The sequence below is a fragment of the Dicentrarchus labrax genome, unplaced genomic scaffold, assembly GCF_905237075.1.
Source record: "Dicentrarchus labrax unplaced genomic scaffold, dlabrax2021, whole genome shotgun sequence".
Classification (NCBI taxonomy): Eukaryota; Metazoa; Chordata; class Actinopteri; family Moronidae; genus Dicentrarchus; species Dicentrarchus labrax.
The window spans coordinates 18,951,978-18,969,818 of NW_026136722.1; the positions used below are offsets into that span (position 1 = coordinate 18,951,978).

General features: G+C 38.5%; 3 protein-coding genes across 3 annotated transcripts in view; 2 read left to right on the forward strand and 1 right to left on the reverse strand.

Moving 5' to 3' along the window:
- The window catches only part of LOC127356695 (eukaryotic translation initiation factor 1b), a 1,852-nt gene extending 1,073 nt beyond the window's left edge, over positions 1–779 (forward strand). The window contains exons 3-4 of the mRNA XM_051388690.1: positions 91–192; positions 304–779. Of these exons, the coding sequence (XP_051244650.1) occupies positions 91–192; positions 304–348 (147 nt within the window). The 3' untranslated portion in view covers positions 349–779. The remainder of the gene's footprint in view (positions 1–90; positions 193–303) is intronic.
- A 949-nt stretch (positions 780–1,728) lies between these two features.
- si:ch211-198p11.6 (uncharacterized) lies at positions 1,729–5,407 on the forward strand. Its single transcript, XM_051388689.1, has 5 exons — positions 1,729–1,964; positions 2,976–3,143; positions 3,237–3,347; positions 4,085–4,222; positions 4,730–5,407. Exons 2-5 carry the CDS (start codon positions 3,117–3,119, stop codon positions 4,814–4,816), a joined length of 363 nt encoding a protein of 120 aa, XP_051244649.1. The 5' UTR covers positions 1,729–1,964; positions 2,976–3,116; the 3' UTR covers positions 4,817–5,407.
- A 746-nt stretch (positions 5,408–6,153) lies between these two features.
- LOC127356626 (polyserase-2-like) lies at positions 6,154–14,501 on the reverse strand. Its single transcript, XM_051388548.1, has 10 exons — positions 14,366–14,501; positions 10,530–10,550; positions 9,801–9,960; positions 9,355–9,623; positions 9,005–9,150; positions 8,662–8,926; positions 8,171–8,342; positions 7,772–8,025; positions 7,581–7,678; positions 6,154–7,456 (listed from the first exon to the last, which is right to left on the reverse strand). The coding sequence occupies exons 1-10, from the start codon at positions 14,418–14,420 to the stop codon at positions 7,127–7,129; spliced, it is 1,770 nt and encodes a 589-aa protein (XP_051244508.1). The 5' UTR covers positions 14,421–14,501; the 3' UTR covers positions 6,154–7,126.
- Positions 14,502–17,841: the final 3,340 nt, after the last annotated feature.

The window sequence follows — 17,841 nt, forward strand, 5'->3', positions numbered from 1 at the left end:
CAGTGTTTGTGTTACTGGTGGCGGTTGTTGTTGTTGTTGTTGTTGTTTATGGCGTTCTGGTCCCAACTCTTCTCTCTTTCACTCCCACAGAAATTTGCGTGCAATGGGACAGTGATTGAGCACCCAGAGTATGGTGAAGTGATCCAGCTTCAGGGAGACCAGCGTAAGAATATCTGCCAGTTCATCATGGAGGTAGGTCTTCTTCTTCTTCACAGCACCGTCTGTCGGGTTGTTGTTCCTGTTTTTAATGTGTGCTGAGGTCAGAGGTCATCTTCATTAACTGATCCCTTTGTTCTCTCGTAGGTTGACCTGGCCAAGGAGGAGCAGCTCAAAGTCCACGGCTTCTAGAAGCTGCTAGCAGCCCTCTCCCCCCTTCTCTCCTAGAAGGCCATTAAACAACCCCCCCAACCCCTCTCCTCCCCCCTTCCTCTTATGTGCTGCTGTTGCTCTTTCTCTCCCCCCTCGCAGCCCCACCAGCTCCTATTAGCTAACACGTGAATTACCTCTGACAAACATGGGACTCTGTAACACCGTTGCCCCCCTTCGACACCAGGGGGCAGGCTCGCTCTCTCAAAGACGCACCACTGCAGCTCCACACAACATCAGGGATGAGTGGTGACGACCCGGCCACACACACACTTCCTCCTTCCCCCTTTGCCCCTCGTTTATTTCCTTTTTTAATTTTCTTTTTAGGTTCTTGTGCCACAACGAGGCACCGTTTCATGTAACTTTTTTGTTTTGTACTTAAAGGTGTTTCAATAAAATGATGAGTGTCCATATGTTGGAGTGAAGTGGTGTCATGGGGGATGTGGGGGGGGGTGCAGGAAGCTCTCAGTGATTGTGGCTGCAGGTGGGAGGAGGGGAAGGAGGTTTTTGTTGAGGCTGCTGAAATAAGGGACGTCGGTGGTTTCAGTCTGCGTCAGTGTCCCACGCTGCGTTGTTTACACGCCCAGCGGCCTGCTCAGGTTACAGAGCGGTGTTTGTGCAGAGCGCTGACTGCTCCACCGTCCCGACAGCGACTTTCTCTTTTATTGCTTTTATTTAATGGCACTTTTTTTTCCTTCTCCAGATCTTTTATTTTATTTTGCTGCCAATTTAAAGTATTAAAGCTAAACGGGGGCGTTCAGTGGTCTTACTACGTGTGGCCTGTGGTTATGGACACTTGAATCTTTTTAATTTACGGTAGAATGATGCAATAACTTATAAATGTTGGTGTTGCTGATATAAAGATCGAAGCCACGATCAGCTCGTACTGACTGAAGACGATGGAGAGCAAGCCTGTTTTAGTTTTAGTTTTATTTTGCAAGAATCCACGTTTGGTTCAATAAACTTTCTGTAGTTGATGAGCATGTCCTGTTTTCTATGTGTGGGTGAATGTTCCTCAGTCCGTTGCAGTTATATTAAAATAATATTAAACAACCTGTAGATCTTATTTTAGAACAATATGAGATATTTAAACTTTATTATTTATGTATCATATAAATGTTAATGAACATACAAAACAAGAAGGTTGTGTAGATATTTGTTTGACTTTTATATTTGACTTTAAAAATAAAATATAAGGAACGTTATTAAAAATAAAAGTTAAATATTTTAATTAAAATCACATTTTTATATAAAATTAAAACTTAATTCGGGTTAAAATTACGTTTAATTATATAAAATCCTCTTTTGTTCTCCTGAACGACGTCACCGTACAGCAGTGTATTTTCCGGTTCGCCTTTCCGCGCCGTTTGTCCCCTCTGAGGACCCGTCGGGCTCCATGGCAACGCACGCAGCTACCGCCAGAGCTAGCTACCGTTAGCTCTCAGATTGCGATCTTTTTCTAACAATTAACGATAAAGAAACGGCGGGAATGTGACTTTACTTCAAACATACCGCCGTCTGTGTTTATATTATTGTTATTGCTGTTGTTATTGTTGTTGTTATTGTTTACTAATGAACGTAAAGGACCGAACTGAACGGTAAGGAGTTAGCATTGTTAGCTAACGTAAACACATTATTAACTCGTTGTTTTATTTTTACTAAACTGAATTTAATTCCAAAGTCCGACATTTTTATTATCGTTTAATAAACATTTAAACTCTGATGGATTATTAGAAAGTACTGATGCTAAATGCTAAATGCTAATATACGTGTGTTCTATGGAACCGGAACCGGAAGTCGTGCTTTTATTTTCTTGCCCCGGTTGGTTTCCGGTAAATAAGATGTTTATTTTAGATTAGTTGTTGTTGTTTTGTAAATAATATTTAACCTGTATAATTTTCTAAAGTAAAAGCACCAGAACAAAGAAATAAAAGTCCTGATTTACTATTATAATATTATATATTATATTATTTATTATATATTATATTATTTATTATTTATTATATATTATATTATTTATTATATATTATATTATTTATTATATTATTTATTATATATTAATAAATGTACTTATAGTAACAAAAGTAGTAACTGTGCACATTTTCACTGTTACATTATTAGATATAATATTTGACATTAAAGTTATTATTATTGATATTTCAATAAGGCCAAGTGCAATATTTAAATCTCAGAAGCTGCAGTTATTTGATAAAGCTAAAATAAGAGACAAAGCAGCGTTATAATTAAATATTATAGAGCTGCAGAGATGTCCTGGACTACTAATTCTTTACTAATGTTTGTTCTCCTGATTTAAGACAACATGTTTGTTTGCTACAGACCCTAAAAATGTCAAATCACAGTGAAAATTAAATGTGTCGCAATATCTGTCCAAATAATAATAATAATAATAATAATAATAATAATAATAATAATCTTAATGTTGTTGTTTCTTACGTAGTTTTGGAAATAATTTAACCTAGATCATTTTCTTGAGTTAAAATACCAGCACAACAATATAACATTACTCATTTACTCAAAACAATCAAGCATCTTGTACATATCCGCTGTTATTCAATGTTGTTCTCACTGGTAATGAATCTCGTGTGCAGATTCAAACGTCTCTCACTGCTTCCTGACTTCCTGTTTGAGCCATCGGTTGCTCCTGGAAACGTAAATCTTCACAAACAACCTCGATGTTTTTGAAATGATCGTTTGAATTCCCAGAGATGTGAGCCCTGTGACGGTTAAAGATGTCCTCTCAGGAAGAGACAATGCAAGTGAGTGAGAATACTTTTACCTGGACACCATTCAGAGAATATATATATAATATAGATATATAATATATATAAATATAATATCTCTGTCCTCAGGTGCTGCCGATCTGGGGGCTCGCCATCCCTCTCCCCGCGGTGCTGATGATAACTCTGAGCCTTTACATGGTCGTTCTGGGGATTGGGCTGTGGATCCGGTTCTGCCTTAAGGTGGGTTGCTGCTGGTCCACTGACCTTTCTCCTGATTACACTGTGTGGAATAATAACTCGAGGCTCTGTGTGGAGAATGTGAAAAGGTCCTCTGGTGGTTTAACTGAGGCAGACAGCAGAACATTACATTAAATTACATTAAATCTACTTAAAGGCAGACAAATAAATCAATAATATAAAATCATTCAGCAGAAAAACGCACTTAATTGCTGAGTATTTGTATTTGTTCCCTCTTAAAAACAATATTATACATTATATTACGTTAGAAAGACATTCAGCATTATACAGGTATATTATTTATTATATATATTATACACAGATATATATATGTGTGTTTTTATGTGTTTATGATTTCAGGAACCTTCCTGGATCCACATGGAAACAGAGAGAATTGAAATTATGTATTCGTCGTTTCTTTTGTTGATCTCAACGTATTTGTGCTCATAAAATAATACAATTAAATTCTGAATTTCAATGAAAAGTGGGGTTTTTGTTATCACACTATATTTAGTCTTTTGGCACATAGGACTTCTACTTTTCTCTGAGTAAGCAATAAAGAGGGATTTTATTCAGTACACACATGCAACAGACTCATATCTGTATATTCCTTATAACACAAGTAGCTGGAAATGTTTTAATCATTCAACAGACATACAAACTGGTTTATATTCTGCTGTATTCCAGGTAGAACGATGTTTATATCAGTGATGCTGAGTTCTGTGTTCTCTCTCCCGAAGGACCGTTGTTCCTCAGAGTGTGGAGATTGCTGTCCAGACATTTCTGTATGTGAGCAGTGCTTCAGACTGGCAGAAGTGTGCAACTGTAGCCTGCCGACCATCAACTCCTGTCGCTCCAACTCGTGTCCTGATCCTTCTGTGAGTAACCTCCAAACACACACCTTAAATACAAAGCACATTCACGGTTTAACCACGCATCCTGGAAAACCTGGACATTTAGAGACTAGGATTTCATGGGAATGTACTAAAATGACCAAATATCCTGGAAATAATCCACAGTGTCCTGGAGGAAGTTTAATTAAAAGGAGACGTGTTGTTGTGGTTGATAAACACAGACAACGATGTTAATTGTAAGACTTTCTACTTCTTAATTGGCACATTTTCTGTAAAATAAAATAAATTCAACTTAATTTGATCTGTTATTTATGGGCTGTTGGAAAATGAATGTGACAGTTGGAGTAAAAACTGTAGTCGCACATCAGAACACAGGCGACGTCCCTGGCACACGCTTTGTTTCTCTCTGTTGGTAAAGTGTCAGTGCTCCTTGGCAGAAAGCTCAGCGGACTTTAAGTGTAAAAGCATCATAGTAGTGAAGTGTTGTGTTTCTCCTCAGTGAACTCTGTGATGTGTGTGTTTCTCCCGCAGTGTGTCAAATGGGACTGTGCCTGCACCTGTCAGCCTCCTGAGTGTGACTCCTGCAACTGTCTCTGCTTCGAGATCAGGATCAAGTAGGAGAGGAGAGGATGGAGGAAGAGCTTCAGTCTTTGAGTACTTTAAGTGCTTTTTTAAATGTCTGTCTTTATTAGAGTTTACAGTGGAGAGATTACCGGTCGCGCCACAAAAAAACGACTGTTTTTGATCTTTTACCTTAAAAGAAAAATGATTCTGTTGTTGCCATCAGATGGCTTTTTTTAAAGATATTTTTTGGGGCTTTTCGTGCCTTTATTTTGATAGTAAAGACATTTTTATATGTACAGTAAAAACAGTCGAATGGCAATCATATCGACTCACAGTACGTATTAACAGCCAACGTAGTATTCAGTCATTCTACTCGTTTAAATGGTCACAGAACGCTAAAACTCAACTCAACATAAAAACTAGATAGATATCTTTCATTTTTAAAGGAGTAGAGGAATTGGCTGCAGTGTTTACCAGGAGCAAAGTGCTACAGGCTTTTATTTTGACACCAGTGTGACTGAGAGCTGGTTTTGTTGGTCTCTCTGACGTTACTGTGCCTTTTCTAATTCTGTATTTTGAGAAGCTTAAGGCTGGCGTTAATCAATATTGTTCTGACTCATAATAAATCTCACGTGCCGACTCGAACCAGCAATGTGTCGGTGCTTCCTGACTTCCTGTCTGTGGCTCTCAGCCCGTTGGTTCCTACAGAAGACGTCAGACGGTACCGAATATCCCCGCCTCTGTCGATGCCTCTCAGTTCTCCCATCAACCTGACGCTATTTGGATCAGAGGAAACTAGTTAGTAGGTCGGTGCCTCGGTCAGGATGAGGATCAGAATGCTGTAGTTAAAGTTTGCCCAGCAGAACCACCTCCTCCTACAGCCTCCAGGATCAGCAGTAACTCAGCCCGTATGGACTTGGCTTAAGAACCAGAGGGTGACCGGTTCAAGTCCAGCATGGACCACAGTGTGGAGGATGGACTGGAAGCTGGAGACGGTCTCTTTTTATCTTTGAACCCGGACACAATCCATTAGGTTCAGGCCCAAAACCGCTGCCATAAGTCGGGCTCAGACAGAATTCTTTTTTAAATATATGTTTTAATATTCTTTCAATAATGCAGCTTTAATTTATTAGTTTTAATAATAATTTGTATTAAAATTATTTATCTTAATAAATGGTTCTTTGGTTCGGGCTCTTGCAGAATGTTTGTCAGGCCCGATCAAAGCTCAAGTGCCAGCTCACCTTCTGGACTCTGCTGCATTCATTCATTTCAAGTTCAACTGTATGAAAACATCTTCTGTTTTCATATTTTCAGAATTAAATCTGAGAGCAGCGTCACTGAAAAAGTATTTTCACTTCATTCAAAAGACAAAGAGAGAAATGATTCAGTACTTTCACATTTACATGACGGATTTATTTCATGAGCTCGGCAAGATTGACATTTTATCTTTCAGACCAAATAATGATCATTGTAAAGTGCAGCTTGTGTACTTTCAGAGCAAAGACGTTCACATTAAGTGCTTTGTCAGATAGAAATGAACATTATGGTACAGTAGCTCTCTGGTAATATGAGGTAGATGTGTTCCTCAGACCTAAAATATGCTTCTTTACAGTGTGCAGGGAATTAAATGGCAGAGTTATTGATCACTGAATACCAACAATTATATAAATTACAAATCATTATAATGTCTGAATCCAACTATGACATACTGAATGACACTTATGGCTCCTGTTCAACAATCAAAAATAATAATAATAATCAGTGAAATCAATATATTACACAGATTTCACACATTTAACAACAGATTGATTTTTTTAAAAATCACAATAAAAACAGCAGAGTAGATATAATTATTGATCCATGTAGCTTCAAAAACTATGAACCACATTTCATGGTTTGCTTTCAGTGTTATGCTACATCTACATTTGTTCAGTGCATCTTTAAAAGTTCTTCATATCACACCCGTATTTTACACCCTTCAGTTTAGACTGGAATAAGAAACTATGAATCATGTTTTACTGTTGAGTACCTAATCTACATCAACTGTAGCTAGTTAGGTAGCATTTAACACAAACTATCAGATGTAACTAGTCAGCTAATGATTAATGTAAAACAGTTAGCTAACCTTTGCTCTGTAGATAGATAGACTTTATTGATTAACTGTCTACCTAACGATTGATGTAGATTTGTTAGCCAGTAAGCTAACCCCTACTTCACTACTCTGTTCCTGTCACCAACAGAATAAAGTCATAGATTACTTCATGTAGATTTAAGCCTGAATTGTGTCTCAGATTCAACGTTGTTTACTTTCATTTGTGTTCGTCACATCCTGTAAATCCCTATTTACGGATAAAGTTGGAGTTTCTATAAGAAGAGCTGGAGACACGCAGACAAGACGAGGAGATGGAAGAAGATGAAGAAGGAGGAGTGAGCGGGAGCGCCGGCAGTGGTGGTCTGGTTGCTGGGAGCTGTGGTGGTGGTGGTGGCGGCTGGAGATAAGAACGTCCCCAGAACCCCAGACAGGAAGGACTGAAAGGTGCTCAGTTTGGCGAAGACCATCGGAGGATCTGCTCGTGTTTTAATAATAATAATAATAATAATTCCTTTTGTATCGGAGTTCTTGTCAGTCGATAACACCGCCGCCTGGAACCAAGAGCCGTCCTTCTTGCACATCATCGGACCGCCATAATCGCCCTGAACAAACAGACAGATAAATTCAAGTCCAACGATTTTAACCTCGCTCTGATTATGGAAGTCAGTCACATCTTTTGGTGAAACTTCAGATTCAGAAGTTTAATAATCTGCTCTCACTACTCACCTGCTCCAGTGTGAAAGAGCTCGTACAAATGGTGTCACTCGATGACCTGTTCCCACAATTTACCACCGAGGTCTGGAACTCCTGCAGAACTTCCTCCTCTAAAGTTGGGAATAATAAGAAAATGATGAGACGTGTGAATCAAACCCAGATGGCAGGAAGCTAAAAGAGAGTTAGCATTAAACTGGACTCACCCCCTCCTCGCCCGGAGCTCCAGCCGGCAGCCCAGCACGTCGAGCCCTCGCTGAAGGTTTGACCGTTGTCCAGGCAGATGGGCTGGATGTAGTCGGACAGGGTGGGTTGGGTTGACAGACGCAGCACTGCTACATTAGACCCGGTCAGGTTGCTCAGAGTGATGTTGGTCACATTCAGCGTCACCTCAAAGGGGTTGGATCCATTCTGCTTCAGACGACCCAAAACGACGGTCCATTCAGACGCTACGGGAGAACTGCAGGAGACACAATCAACTCAGTCAGGAAACGACAACAACAGGACCTTCACAGATTCAGCTTCTGAGACTGTTCACACTCTTTGTAAGAAATCGTTTTCTTGGAGTTTTTCTAGACCTTTTTCACAGCAGCCCAACTTCTCACCTTGAGAAGCAGTCGGCGTCACTCAACACTGAGTCCTCGGACACCAGAGTCCCGCCGCACATGTGACTTCCATTCTTCTGTAAGCTCGCCATCCACGGCCAAACACCGGCTGTCGCCACCGAGCTTCCTCCCAAAATACGTGAATTCATTGGGGCTTGGCCGCAGACCACAGCTGGAGAGAAAATCAACATTTCAACAAGTCTTTAAACTCGGACCAGATACTGTTGATCCATCGTTACAATGCCCTGTTGTTTTATCAAACTTTGTTCAAACTCTGAACTTTATTTTAAGTTTCCAAAAATACTAAACATGTCAGGCTGAATGGATCCTTTTCACAGCAGCCATGAAACAGTAGGGTAAACACTGGTGTTACCAACCTACTGTGAAAAAGGTCCATGTTGGGAAAAAAACAAAAAGAACTGGAACAAGCTGATTCAGAATATTTATGATATTTAAGGTTAAAATCAGTCTTGGACATGGAAGACACTCACGTTTGGGTGTTGGAGCGACGGTGGTTGGCGGTGGTGGCAGCCCAGGACAGGTGACGCTGAGGTCACCGTCAGTCCCAGTGGACGTGAAGGTGACAAAGCCCGGCTGGTTGCTGGTGATCTGGCTGTTGATCCAGGACTGATACTGGGACACTCTGGTGTAAACTCCTGGCGTTTCAGGCAAAGCACAACCTACTCCGAAGCTCACGACTCCCTCCTGGATCCAGCGACTGTTCTGCTTGCTCACCATCGGACCGCCTGAATCGCCCTTTGAGGAGAGAAACATTTAGGAGAAGGAATCTTTGCAATCTGAATCTGACACAATCACGGCTGTAAAAATTATCACCTGACATGAGTCCTTCCCTCCAGCACGCAACCCGGCACAGATCATGTTGTCTGTGATTGAGCCCACTCCATAGTCACAGTTACACTGTCGGTTCCCCACAACCGGCACCTCCACCTCCATCAGGTCTTGTGGGGAAGGAAGTGGCACTAAATAGACACAAAGAAACAGGTAAATTAACAATACAAATTGTGAAATATAATTTAAAACCGCCTGTTTCTCTATGAATCAACAACAACCTAAAGGACCTTTGAATGATGGTTAAAATGTTCAGTGTTCCAAAACTGTGTGTTTGCTAATGTGACAGATTATAGTAAAAGTACCCCTACACACAGGATAAAGAACTGACCCACCTCCAGATCCAATGGTGCCCCAGCCGGTGACCCAGGAGTCCGTGCCATTGTAGAAGGTGCTGCCTGAGGCTGCCAGGCAGACGGGTCGAATGTAGTTGGTGAAAGTCACCGGTGAGGAGAGCTTCAGGAGGGAGATGTCATTGTCATTGGTTCTGGAGTCATATGAGGGATGATTGATGATCTGTGTTACTGTCCGAGACACCTCATTGGGGTTGGATCCCTCTTGACTCTGGCGACCCAGATACACAACCAGACTGTCTGTGCTGGAGCTGAGGGGATCAGAAGAGGAACCAAACTAAGTCCTTTTAAGACAACGTCTAGTCAGAGTTTGATGTTGCAACAGGGAGGTATTCCCACAAGTTCATCATAGTATCTTAATAAAGTACTCGTTCATGTGCTCAATGTTCTTCCATTTATCATCCTGTGACCCCGTTGTTTGTCTCTACCTTGGGAAGCAGTGAGCAGCAGTCAGCACCCATTCGTTGTTGATGAGGGATCCTCCACAGAAGTGACCCCCTCTGTGCAGACTGACCTGCCAGGGCCAGCTTCCTGCAGGGGCCGGCTGTCCTCCAACAATCCTGGTGTTGAGCGGAGGCTGACCGCACTCTGAGGACAGACAGACATTAAAAACACTGAGTGAGCAATCCTCTCCCTTCCCTGGATTACCACTGCGGTAGCACTGAACTGTTGATTGAGGATTATGATCCAGGGAGTGTGTCAGGATGCTTTCAGGTGTGGATTATCCAACATTCCTGAGTAAGAAAGGTTTAAAACTGTTCCACCGGGCCTGAATGAAAACAACCAATCAGAGCCGACAAAGATGGGAAGACCCTTTGGGTTGGAGGCTTCAAGATTGTTGAGTCTCGTTCCCAGTGTCGGTATTTGACGATCTGGGAATGAGACTCATCAACTATCTTTCCCGGCTCTGATTGGTTGCTTTCATTTGGGACCGGCGGGTTCTTGCAAATGCTATTTAGGGCCCAGGAGGAGCCAGAGGAACCTGGAACAGATTATCTGTCTCATGTACTACGGTCAGGATATACTGACGTTACCTACTGCAGCTTTAAATCTGTGATTCTGGGTTTGACAGCAAATAACAACAATAAAACATGTTTCAAATATCATAAATGACGGAGACAGGAAGTAGAAAAATGTGCATAAAAACTTTGACTTACCACTTAGTTGTGAGTGAGACTCTGGAAAACAGAACAAAAAACACTTTAAACAACAATTCTGTGTTTGTACTCATGTGTCTCGTGTTATATTGATTTGTGATATGAATGGGAGGAAATTTGTGAGATGTGAGATTTGTTAGCGAGTTACATTTTAACAAAAAAACAACTGTAATTTACTGCACACTACTTTCATTCACTTGTATAGCACCAATTCATAACAAAAGTTATCTCAGGACACAAATAGAGAATGTCTATCTCCTTAAAAAATGATTTACAGAAGTTAACTGAAGTAATTGGTGAAAGGTCTTAAACCTGCATTCTATGTAATGTCCAGCAGGGGGCGGCTCCATTGGTTGCAATAACACACTGATACCATTCAGTCTAATGGAGAAATTAGACAATTTCTCAGTTGATTTATGAGCTCAGTAAACAGTTTCCTGATGAGTTTCTGGTCTCAGTCTCTAGTTCCAGTCTTCTTCCATACAGCATGATGTTCATTTAGTAACTGATGGTCCCATTTAGAGTAAAACAGACCATAAAGCAGGGTATGCTTTAGGGCGGGGCTACCTTGTGATTGACAGCTAATTCTCAGTGAGTCCGATCTAGATTCTGTTACTGCGTTGACTATTTGGCATCACTTATTAATCTTAATTTGATTATTTAATTAATGATCCATTCCTCTTCTATATTTTATTGTTTATTTTCATATTAAAACACTGTATATTTCATTCATACACATGCTCCATTCAACGTATGTAAACGAGGGTTTAGTGACAGCAGCTGTAGAGTCAACATAGACTATATTAGTTACTATTATTGGCACACGGTGCTGTGATTTATCAGTGAGTGGGTGTCGACATACTCTGCATGTCTTTGTCTTTTAACAGCCACCTTTTACACACTGTCATGTTGTGTTAATAGATCCGTCTGTAGTGGAGCAACGTGCCGTCGGCTGTCCCATCCAACGGGTTTTATCGCCTTTTGAGAGGATTGTTAACGTACGTGTTCTGCACAGACAGTCTGTGTTTCTTGTAAAATATGCAGCACATCCCCTCAGTGTCCCATCCTGACTTCTACCTTCAACTGTCCCTGACTAAAAATATATATACATACATAATAAATAATAAGTCTGACGTGATTGTCTCTGGTCCGCTTTGGAAGTTCTGAATAAAATACTGAACTCATCCTTTAGTGTTTGCCCACAATCAGTTTTAATTATTAGTTGAGTTACTTGTTTATTTCTAACTGTTTGATCAATAACTGCATCACAGTAAACCTGTGTCTGATTGGTACACTGTAATAATAATAATAAGAGAGGATTATTGATCCCACACTGGGGAAATTAACTTGTTACAGCAGTTATACAATACATACACCTTTTATATACTATCATATGTTTGATGTGTCGCATTATATTAAAAACATTAAAAGTATATAATACATTTATAATATATAGAAATCTTTGTCTTAAAGGATGAAATTGCACAGCAGGATGTATTGATCGCTAATACAGAGACATTTTATATATAAAGTCAAAAGTTATGTTTTAAATCTACAAAAGGAGGAGTAATAACAAAGAAACAATTTAAATATTTACAAGCTCAAACTATTTACATATAAGCTAAAGGAACAGCCTGATGCAGAGACTCCTACCGACTGTACACGACCCAAGAGGAGAGGTAGAGACCTCGGTGCTGTTGGCAGCATTCATTAAATTAATGACAATTTAATATATTTGAATATAATTCTTGACTGAAAAGGTCACTACACTTTTAGAAATAAAGACTCAAAACTATGATTGATTTTGTGTGTAAGCTCACATTATTTGAGTTTTGGACACCTAACAGTTCAAATTATATATATTCCATGATGAATAAACCAGGAACCAGCGTCTACATGAAGTTCTGGGGACATTATTTTACTCCCCAGAAACTTTGGTCGATTACTTGCAGCATTTAAAAATCTGCACCCACAAACTAATTCGTCCTTTTGTGGACCCACGAGATCTTTGCAGGTCTTTAGACATGCAGACAACAATTGAACCCTTTAGTTCCTTGAAAAACTAGTTCGTGGGATTAAAAGCTCCGGGTTCTTTGGGAGCAAACACGACTCAGAAAAACAAAGACAGCAGAAGTTAAACTCATCATGAAGGAGAACTACTCAGCCTGTGAAAACAACTCTACAATGTTGTTGATTTAATCTATAAAAATCACCCTGCTTGAGTTAATTTTCCACTACTTGTCAAACATTCGGTAACAAAAGGATTTTCTGGATGAGCAACCGCTCAGTCAACATGTTCCTTTTTCTCAGTATTGTTTTGTAATGTACTGAGGCGTGGCTCCATGTTAACCTGAAACCCACCTACTGTAAACACTGTGTACTGTCACCTTAAACATCGTTTAAAACCTCGGTTCCTGTGATATATCTTATATATATCCACATTCTCATTAACACAAACTAAAGTTCCTTTTAATGAAAACGTGGACCTGGTCCATCAAGGATCAAATTACATAATGATACACATTAAAGTGACTTATTCCATTTAAAGTGCCTTTAAGATATAAAATTACACATTCCTTAAGATAATTAATGCCAAACATCCTTAAAAAGAAGAATAAATGAATATATAATCTCACTTTGAGTAACAAGTACCTTCCAATATGGAACACAGGAAAGTACTTTCATCTCAAAAACACTTATTTCTCACATTTAATCTCATCCTCACATCCCTTCATAGACACTAAGGATCTGTATTTAAAGCCACAAATATCCTTAAAACTCTGAATCATGACCTTCAGTCTATTATAAGATCACATTTGTTCCCGTTAGAGACTTTTTCCTAAGAAATGTTTAAAATGAATGGACACACCCTGTTAGTCCTTAAAACAACCACATTTACACTAATTTACCCAAACACAAGATATCAAACATCCTTAGAATTGATTAAATAAGAATAGAATAAAGACAATATGTTAAAATATTTCACTTTAAACAAACAACACTTTATAATAAAAGGAAAAACTCTCTCAGACCCTCATATATATCTCAGTTTAAGGTATAATGAAGTGGTTTGATTTTTACCATATATATCTCAGTTTAAGGTATAATGAAGTGGTTTGATTTTTACCACACGCTAAAATATCTCAGCTCTGGACCGACTTAAAACTCATTCATAAATATTTAAACATGAAGATTTTGCATCAGTTTAATGTTTTCTTGTCAATCACATGTAAAGATAAAGCTTCACGTACGTCACTGTTTTACAATCTAACATCTTATATCCAACGTTATTATTTCACTTTAATGCCTTCGGACAAAGCTGCAAATGAGACAAAACTAATAATCGAGTGTTTGTTTGTTCTTAATTGACAACGATAGTTATTATATAGTTATATTAGTTACTGTAGTTACTCTGCAGACTTTAATTAATGTTTTTGCTTTCTAGAAATCTGACTTTTTTTACTTTAAAGAGTTTTAAAAACTTCACTCAACATAGATTTTCCTTCAGATCATTTTCATAAATTTTCTTCATGAATATTTTGATTCAGCACTTTGAAAAAGTTGAATTTTGAACACAGGATTTACACTCACATGTTCTACTGTGACTTAATTCAAAGATCCTATACAGGAGGTTGTAGCCTGGCATCAGTTTAATGGAGTTCATTCAGATTCAGATGTGCGTTTAGGTTCATTTTACTAATACACTTGCAAATAAAAGACCTTTACCAAGATAATTCAGTTAATCTAACAAAGTAATATCAGTAGTTTTAGTTCACTCAACAGTTAAAGGAAGGCATTATATTGGTTCAGGTGCATACAGCGAGGAGGTTCCTTACCTTGTGTGAGCAGAGTCAGCAGAGTCGCCACACAGATCACTTTGTAGAAAGCCATAACTGAAAGTTCATATGATCGGACCTGCAGCTACATAAATATCCTCCTTCTGCCCTCCCTCTCTCTCTCTGTCTCTACTTCCAGCACAAACACACCTCTCTCCGCCTTACTGACAAACATTACCTGTCCAACGACACGCCCAGCACCTTGAAGCACATCACCTGTTTCACACAGCGAACCTGTCGACAACTCAAGTTTGAGTTCAGAGTGAAAAGTTTTTATATTTACTCTGTAAATCCTGTAAACAGCAAATCTTAATAGAAGAAGTTTCCATTAATTAAACCCAACTCAATAATGAACCGTTGAAGTAATAACTCAGTTGTTTAATATCAGTGATATAACATTATATATATATTTATATAATATAAGCCTCAAAATTAACTGGCTGTCTTTCTAATAATAAATTAATTGTAAATTGTTTTTTTATAGTATGTCAACTGTTTTTACAGGTTATATCATAATTTGAGTAAATTCAATTTAATTGGAAACATTTGTTTAAAGAAGATTCAAAGTGACTTTAATCAGTTATTTTAACACATTTTAAATTTGAGTGTCATATATTTACTATTTTTAAACACAATTAACTTAATTTACCTTTATTAAATAAAGTCTCGTTGAGGTAACTTGGATAAATTAAGTTAATTGAACTAGTTACACTCATATGCAGCATTTCTCCAGACTAATTTAAAATGTGTGAACAGAATTTATCAGAATAATAAGTCAGACTTATATATAAACTTAAATCCATCTTCTTTAACCAAATGTTACCACTAACTTTAAATTTTATTCCACTAAAAGTAAATTATTAATTATATAAAATCAACTGAGTCAAAGGAACAAACTGGATGAATTTAAGTGCCTGTTGTAATAGATTACATTACAGTATTAGTACTTTTATTTAACAATCCTCTTCCACTTCTGTTTAAACCATTTGATGAGTTCAATAAACTCATCTCGTGTTTATTGATTTAAAAACGTTTCCAGCTTGTTGAACCGAGGAGGAGGATTTGGATTTGAACTAAAGCTCAGGAAGTCAGGTGACCTGCCCCCCCCCGCAGAAGGGAGCAGCGTTGGCAGACATTAATCTCACCTGTCGACATTCCTGCATCTCTACACAGAACTCACACTCCAACTGCCTGTCAGATGTTTTTACCACTGGTGGCGCTGTTAACGACTTTACATATTATACTATTATTGGATTATTATTGGATGTGTTTAAGCAGCAGTTTACTGTTGGCTCAGTTTGAACTCATTTTAACAGAATGTCTGGTAGTTTAATTTATAAAATACATTTTAGTTTGTTTCTATATGAAAGTAGCAGAAAATGTAAATATCCACGTAGAACATTCACATTATTTAAAGGTTCAGTCGTTCTGGAGGAAGTTTCCCCGGTTGTCAAAATAAAGAACTTGTGTAAATGTACATTTGCTGCTTCCCACTGAACTTTCATTATAACTAATAACTAACTAATAAGTTGGTGAGTCATCATTAGACAGTTCCCAACGACCGAATATAAACTGAAATAATAATTCCTCTTCTTATAGAGCTCCTTATATCAGCTCCTTCTCCTGTATTATAATTTAAAATCCTCCTCCTCACCTATAAAGCTCTTCATGGTCAGGCCCCTTCATATCTTAAAGAGCTCATAGTACCCTATTACCCCACTAGAACACTACGTTCTCTGAATGCTGGGCTACTTGTGGTTCCTATAGTCTCTAAAAGTAGAACAGGAGCCAGAGCCTTCAGTTACCAAGCTCCTCTCCTGTGGAACCAGCTTCCAGTTGTGGTTCGGGAGGCAGACACCCTCACCACATTCAAGAGTAGGCTTAAGACATTCCTCTTTGATAAAGCTTATAGTTAGGGCTGGATCAGGTGAGTCCTGAACCATCCCTTAGTTATGCTGCTATAGGCCTAGACTATCGGGGGATTTCCCATGGTGCACTGAGCTCCTCTCGATCCTCTCTCTCTTCTTTCTTCTAGTTGTTGTGCACCTTTGTCTCTCTCTCTCTCTCTCTCATAATCATCATAACACACACACACACACACGGTTTAACGAAGCTTTTTATTGGATGTTTCTTCTCCAAACTTTTACTTTCATTGTTGTGTGTGTCAACATAATGGAAATAAAACATTAGATTTAAAGTCTTTAAACGTTTACAGGATGTAAACAGGCTGATATTTTCATTAATGATCAGCTGAGACGTTTCCGACCATCAGAGAGCTTCAGGTCTGTTCAGATTGACCTCCGACCTCCATCGGTGTCCACTGACAGACGGACGCAAGGCGAAGGACCGAACTGGTCCGACCACATCCGGCTGCCTGTGGAACGAACGCACTGAGCTCACTGTGAGTCTCAGATTGTTCTGGAAACAAGAAGAACCAGGGAAAACCCTCCAGCATCATAAAGGACAAACGTCACAGCCTCCATAATGAAGAATGTCTTTATTTTACACTCACACAAACAATGTAATGAGCTATAATACAAATAATCAGGCTTACATTTACAGCAGAGTGCTGGTATTATTGGATTTTTATTATTTTAATCTGAACTGTAATAAATTATCTGTGAGATTACAGTAATTATTGCTGTTTACACTGATAAAAACTGTATTTTGACAGTTTACCAACGCTTACACTGATAAACATTTATTCAACGTTTGTGTTGTGAAAACTTCCATAATTATACAAAATATCTGTCAATTAACAAATCCTTGTAAAATTATACAATACTGATAATTTTACATAATTTTAGAAAAAACATATTAAACTTGAATTTAAGAGTTTGATCTATTAAATAAACAGTAAAAATCTGTGAAAAAATGATAGATTTTAACTTTGTGAAAAAAAGGACATTTCCTTTAAATAAGCAGTAATTTTATGATTATTTACAGTTAAGTATTTAACATTAGTATTTTAGACATGTGAACTTACAGTGTTGAATCAAAGTGTATTGTCTGTAACAGTTTATGATATATGAGTTTTATTCTTCACACACTTACAGGCGATGAGTAATCGGTTGTGATTATCGATTATCATCCAGGATGGGTTTTTTTTTCCAGGAACAAACACAACGACATTAACACACGACTGCAAACCGGATCAGCCAGTTAGAGACCGTAAACAGTGAGACAGCTCGCCAAGAAAGTCTGCTTTATTCAGAAAGAGACAACAGGTCGGACTGCAGCCATGAAAACATGCACAGTCATTTTGGAAAACTCTGCAACGCGAAACAACACGACAACAAAACTCCAGAGAAAGAGCTTCAGATTACTGAACCTCGCCGGTTATTAAAGGTCACACAGAATCACACAAAACCAGACATTCATTCGTATTTATTACAGGTTTATTGTATCAAACATTAGTTTCAGCTCTATTTAACTAATAAACCTTTAACTTGAGCATATACGACAACTCGAATAGA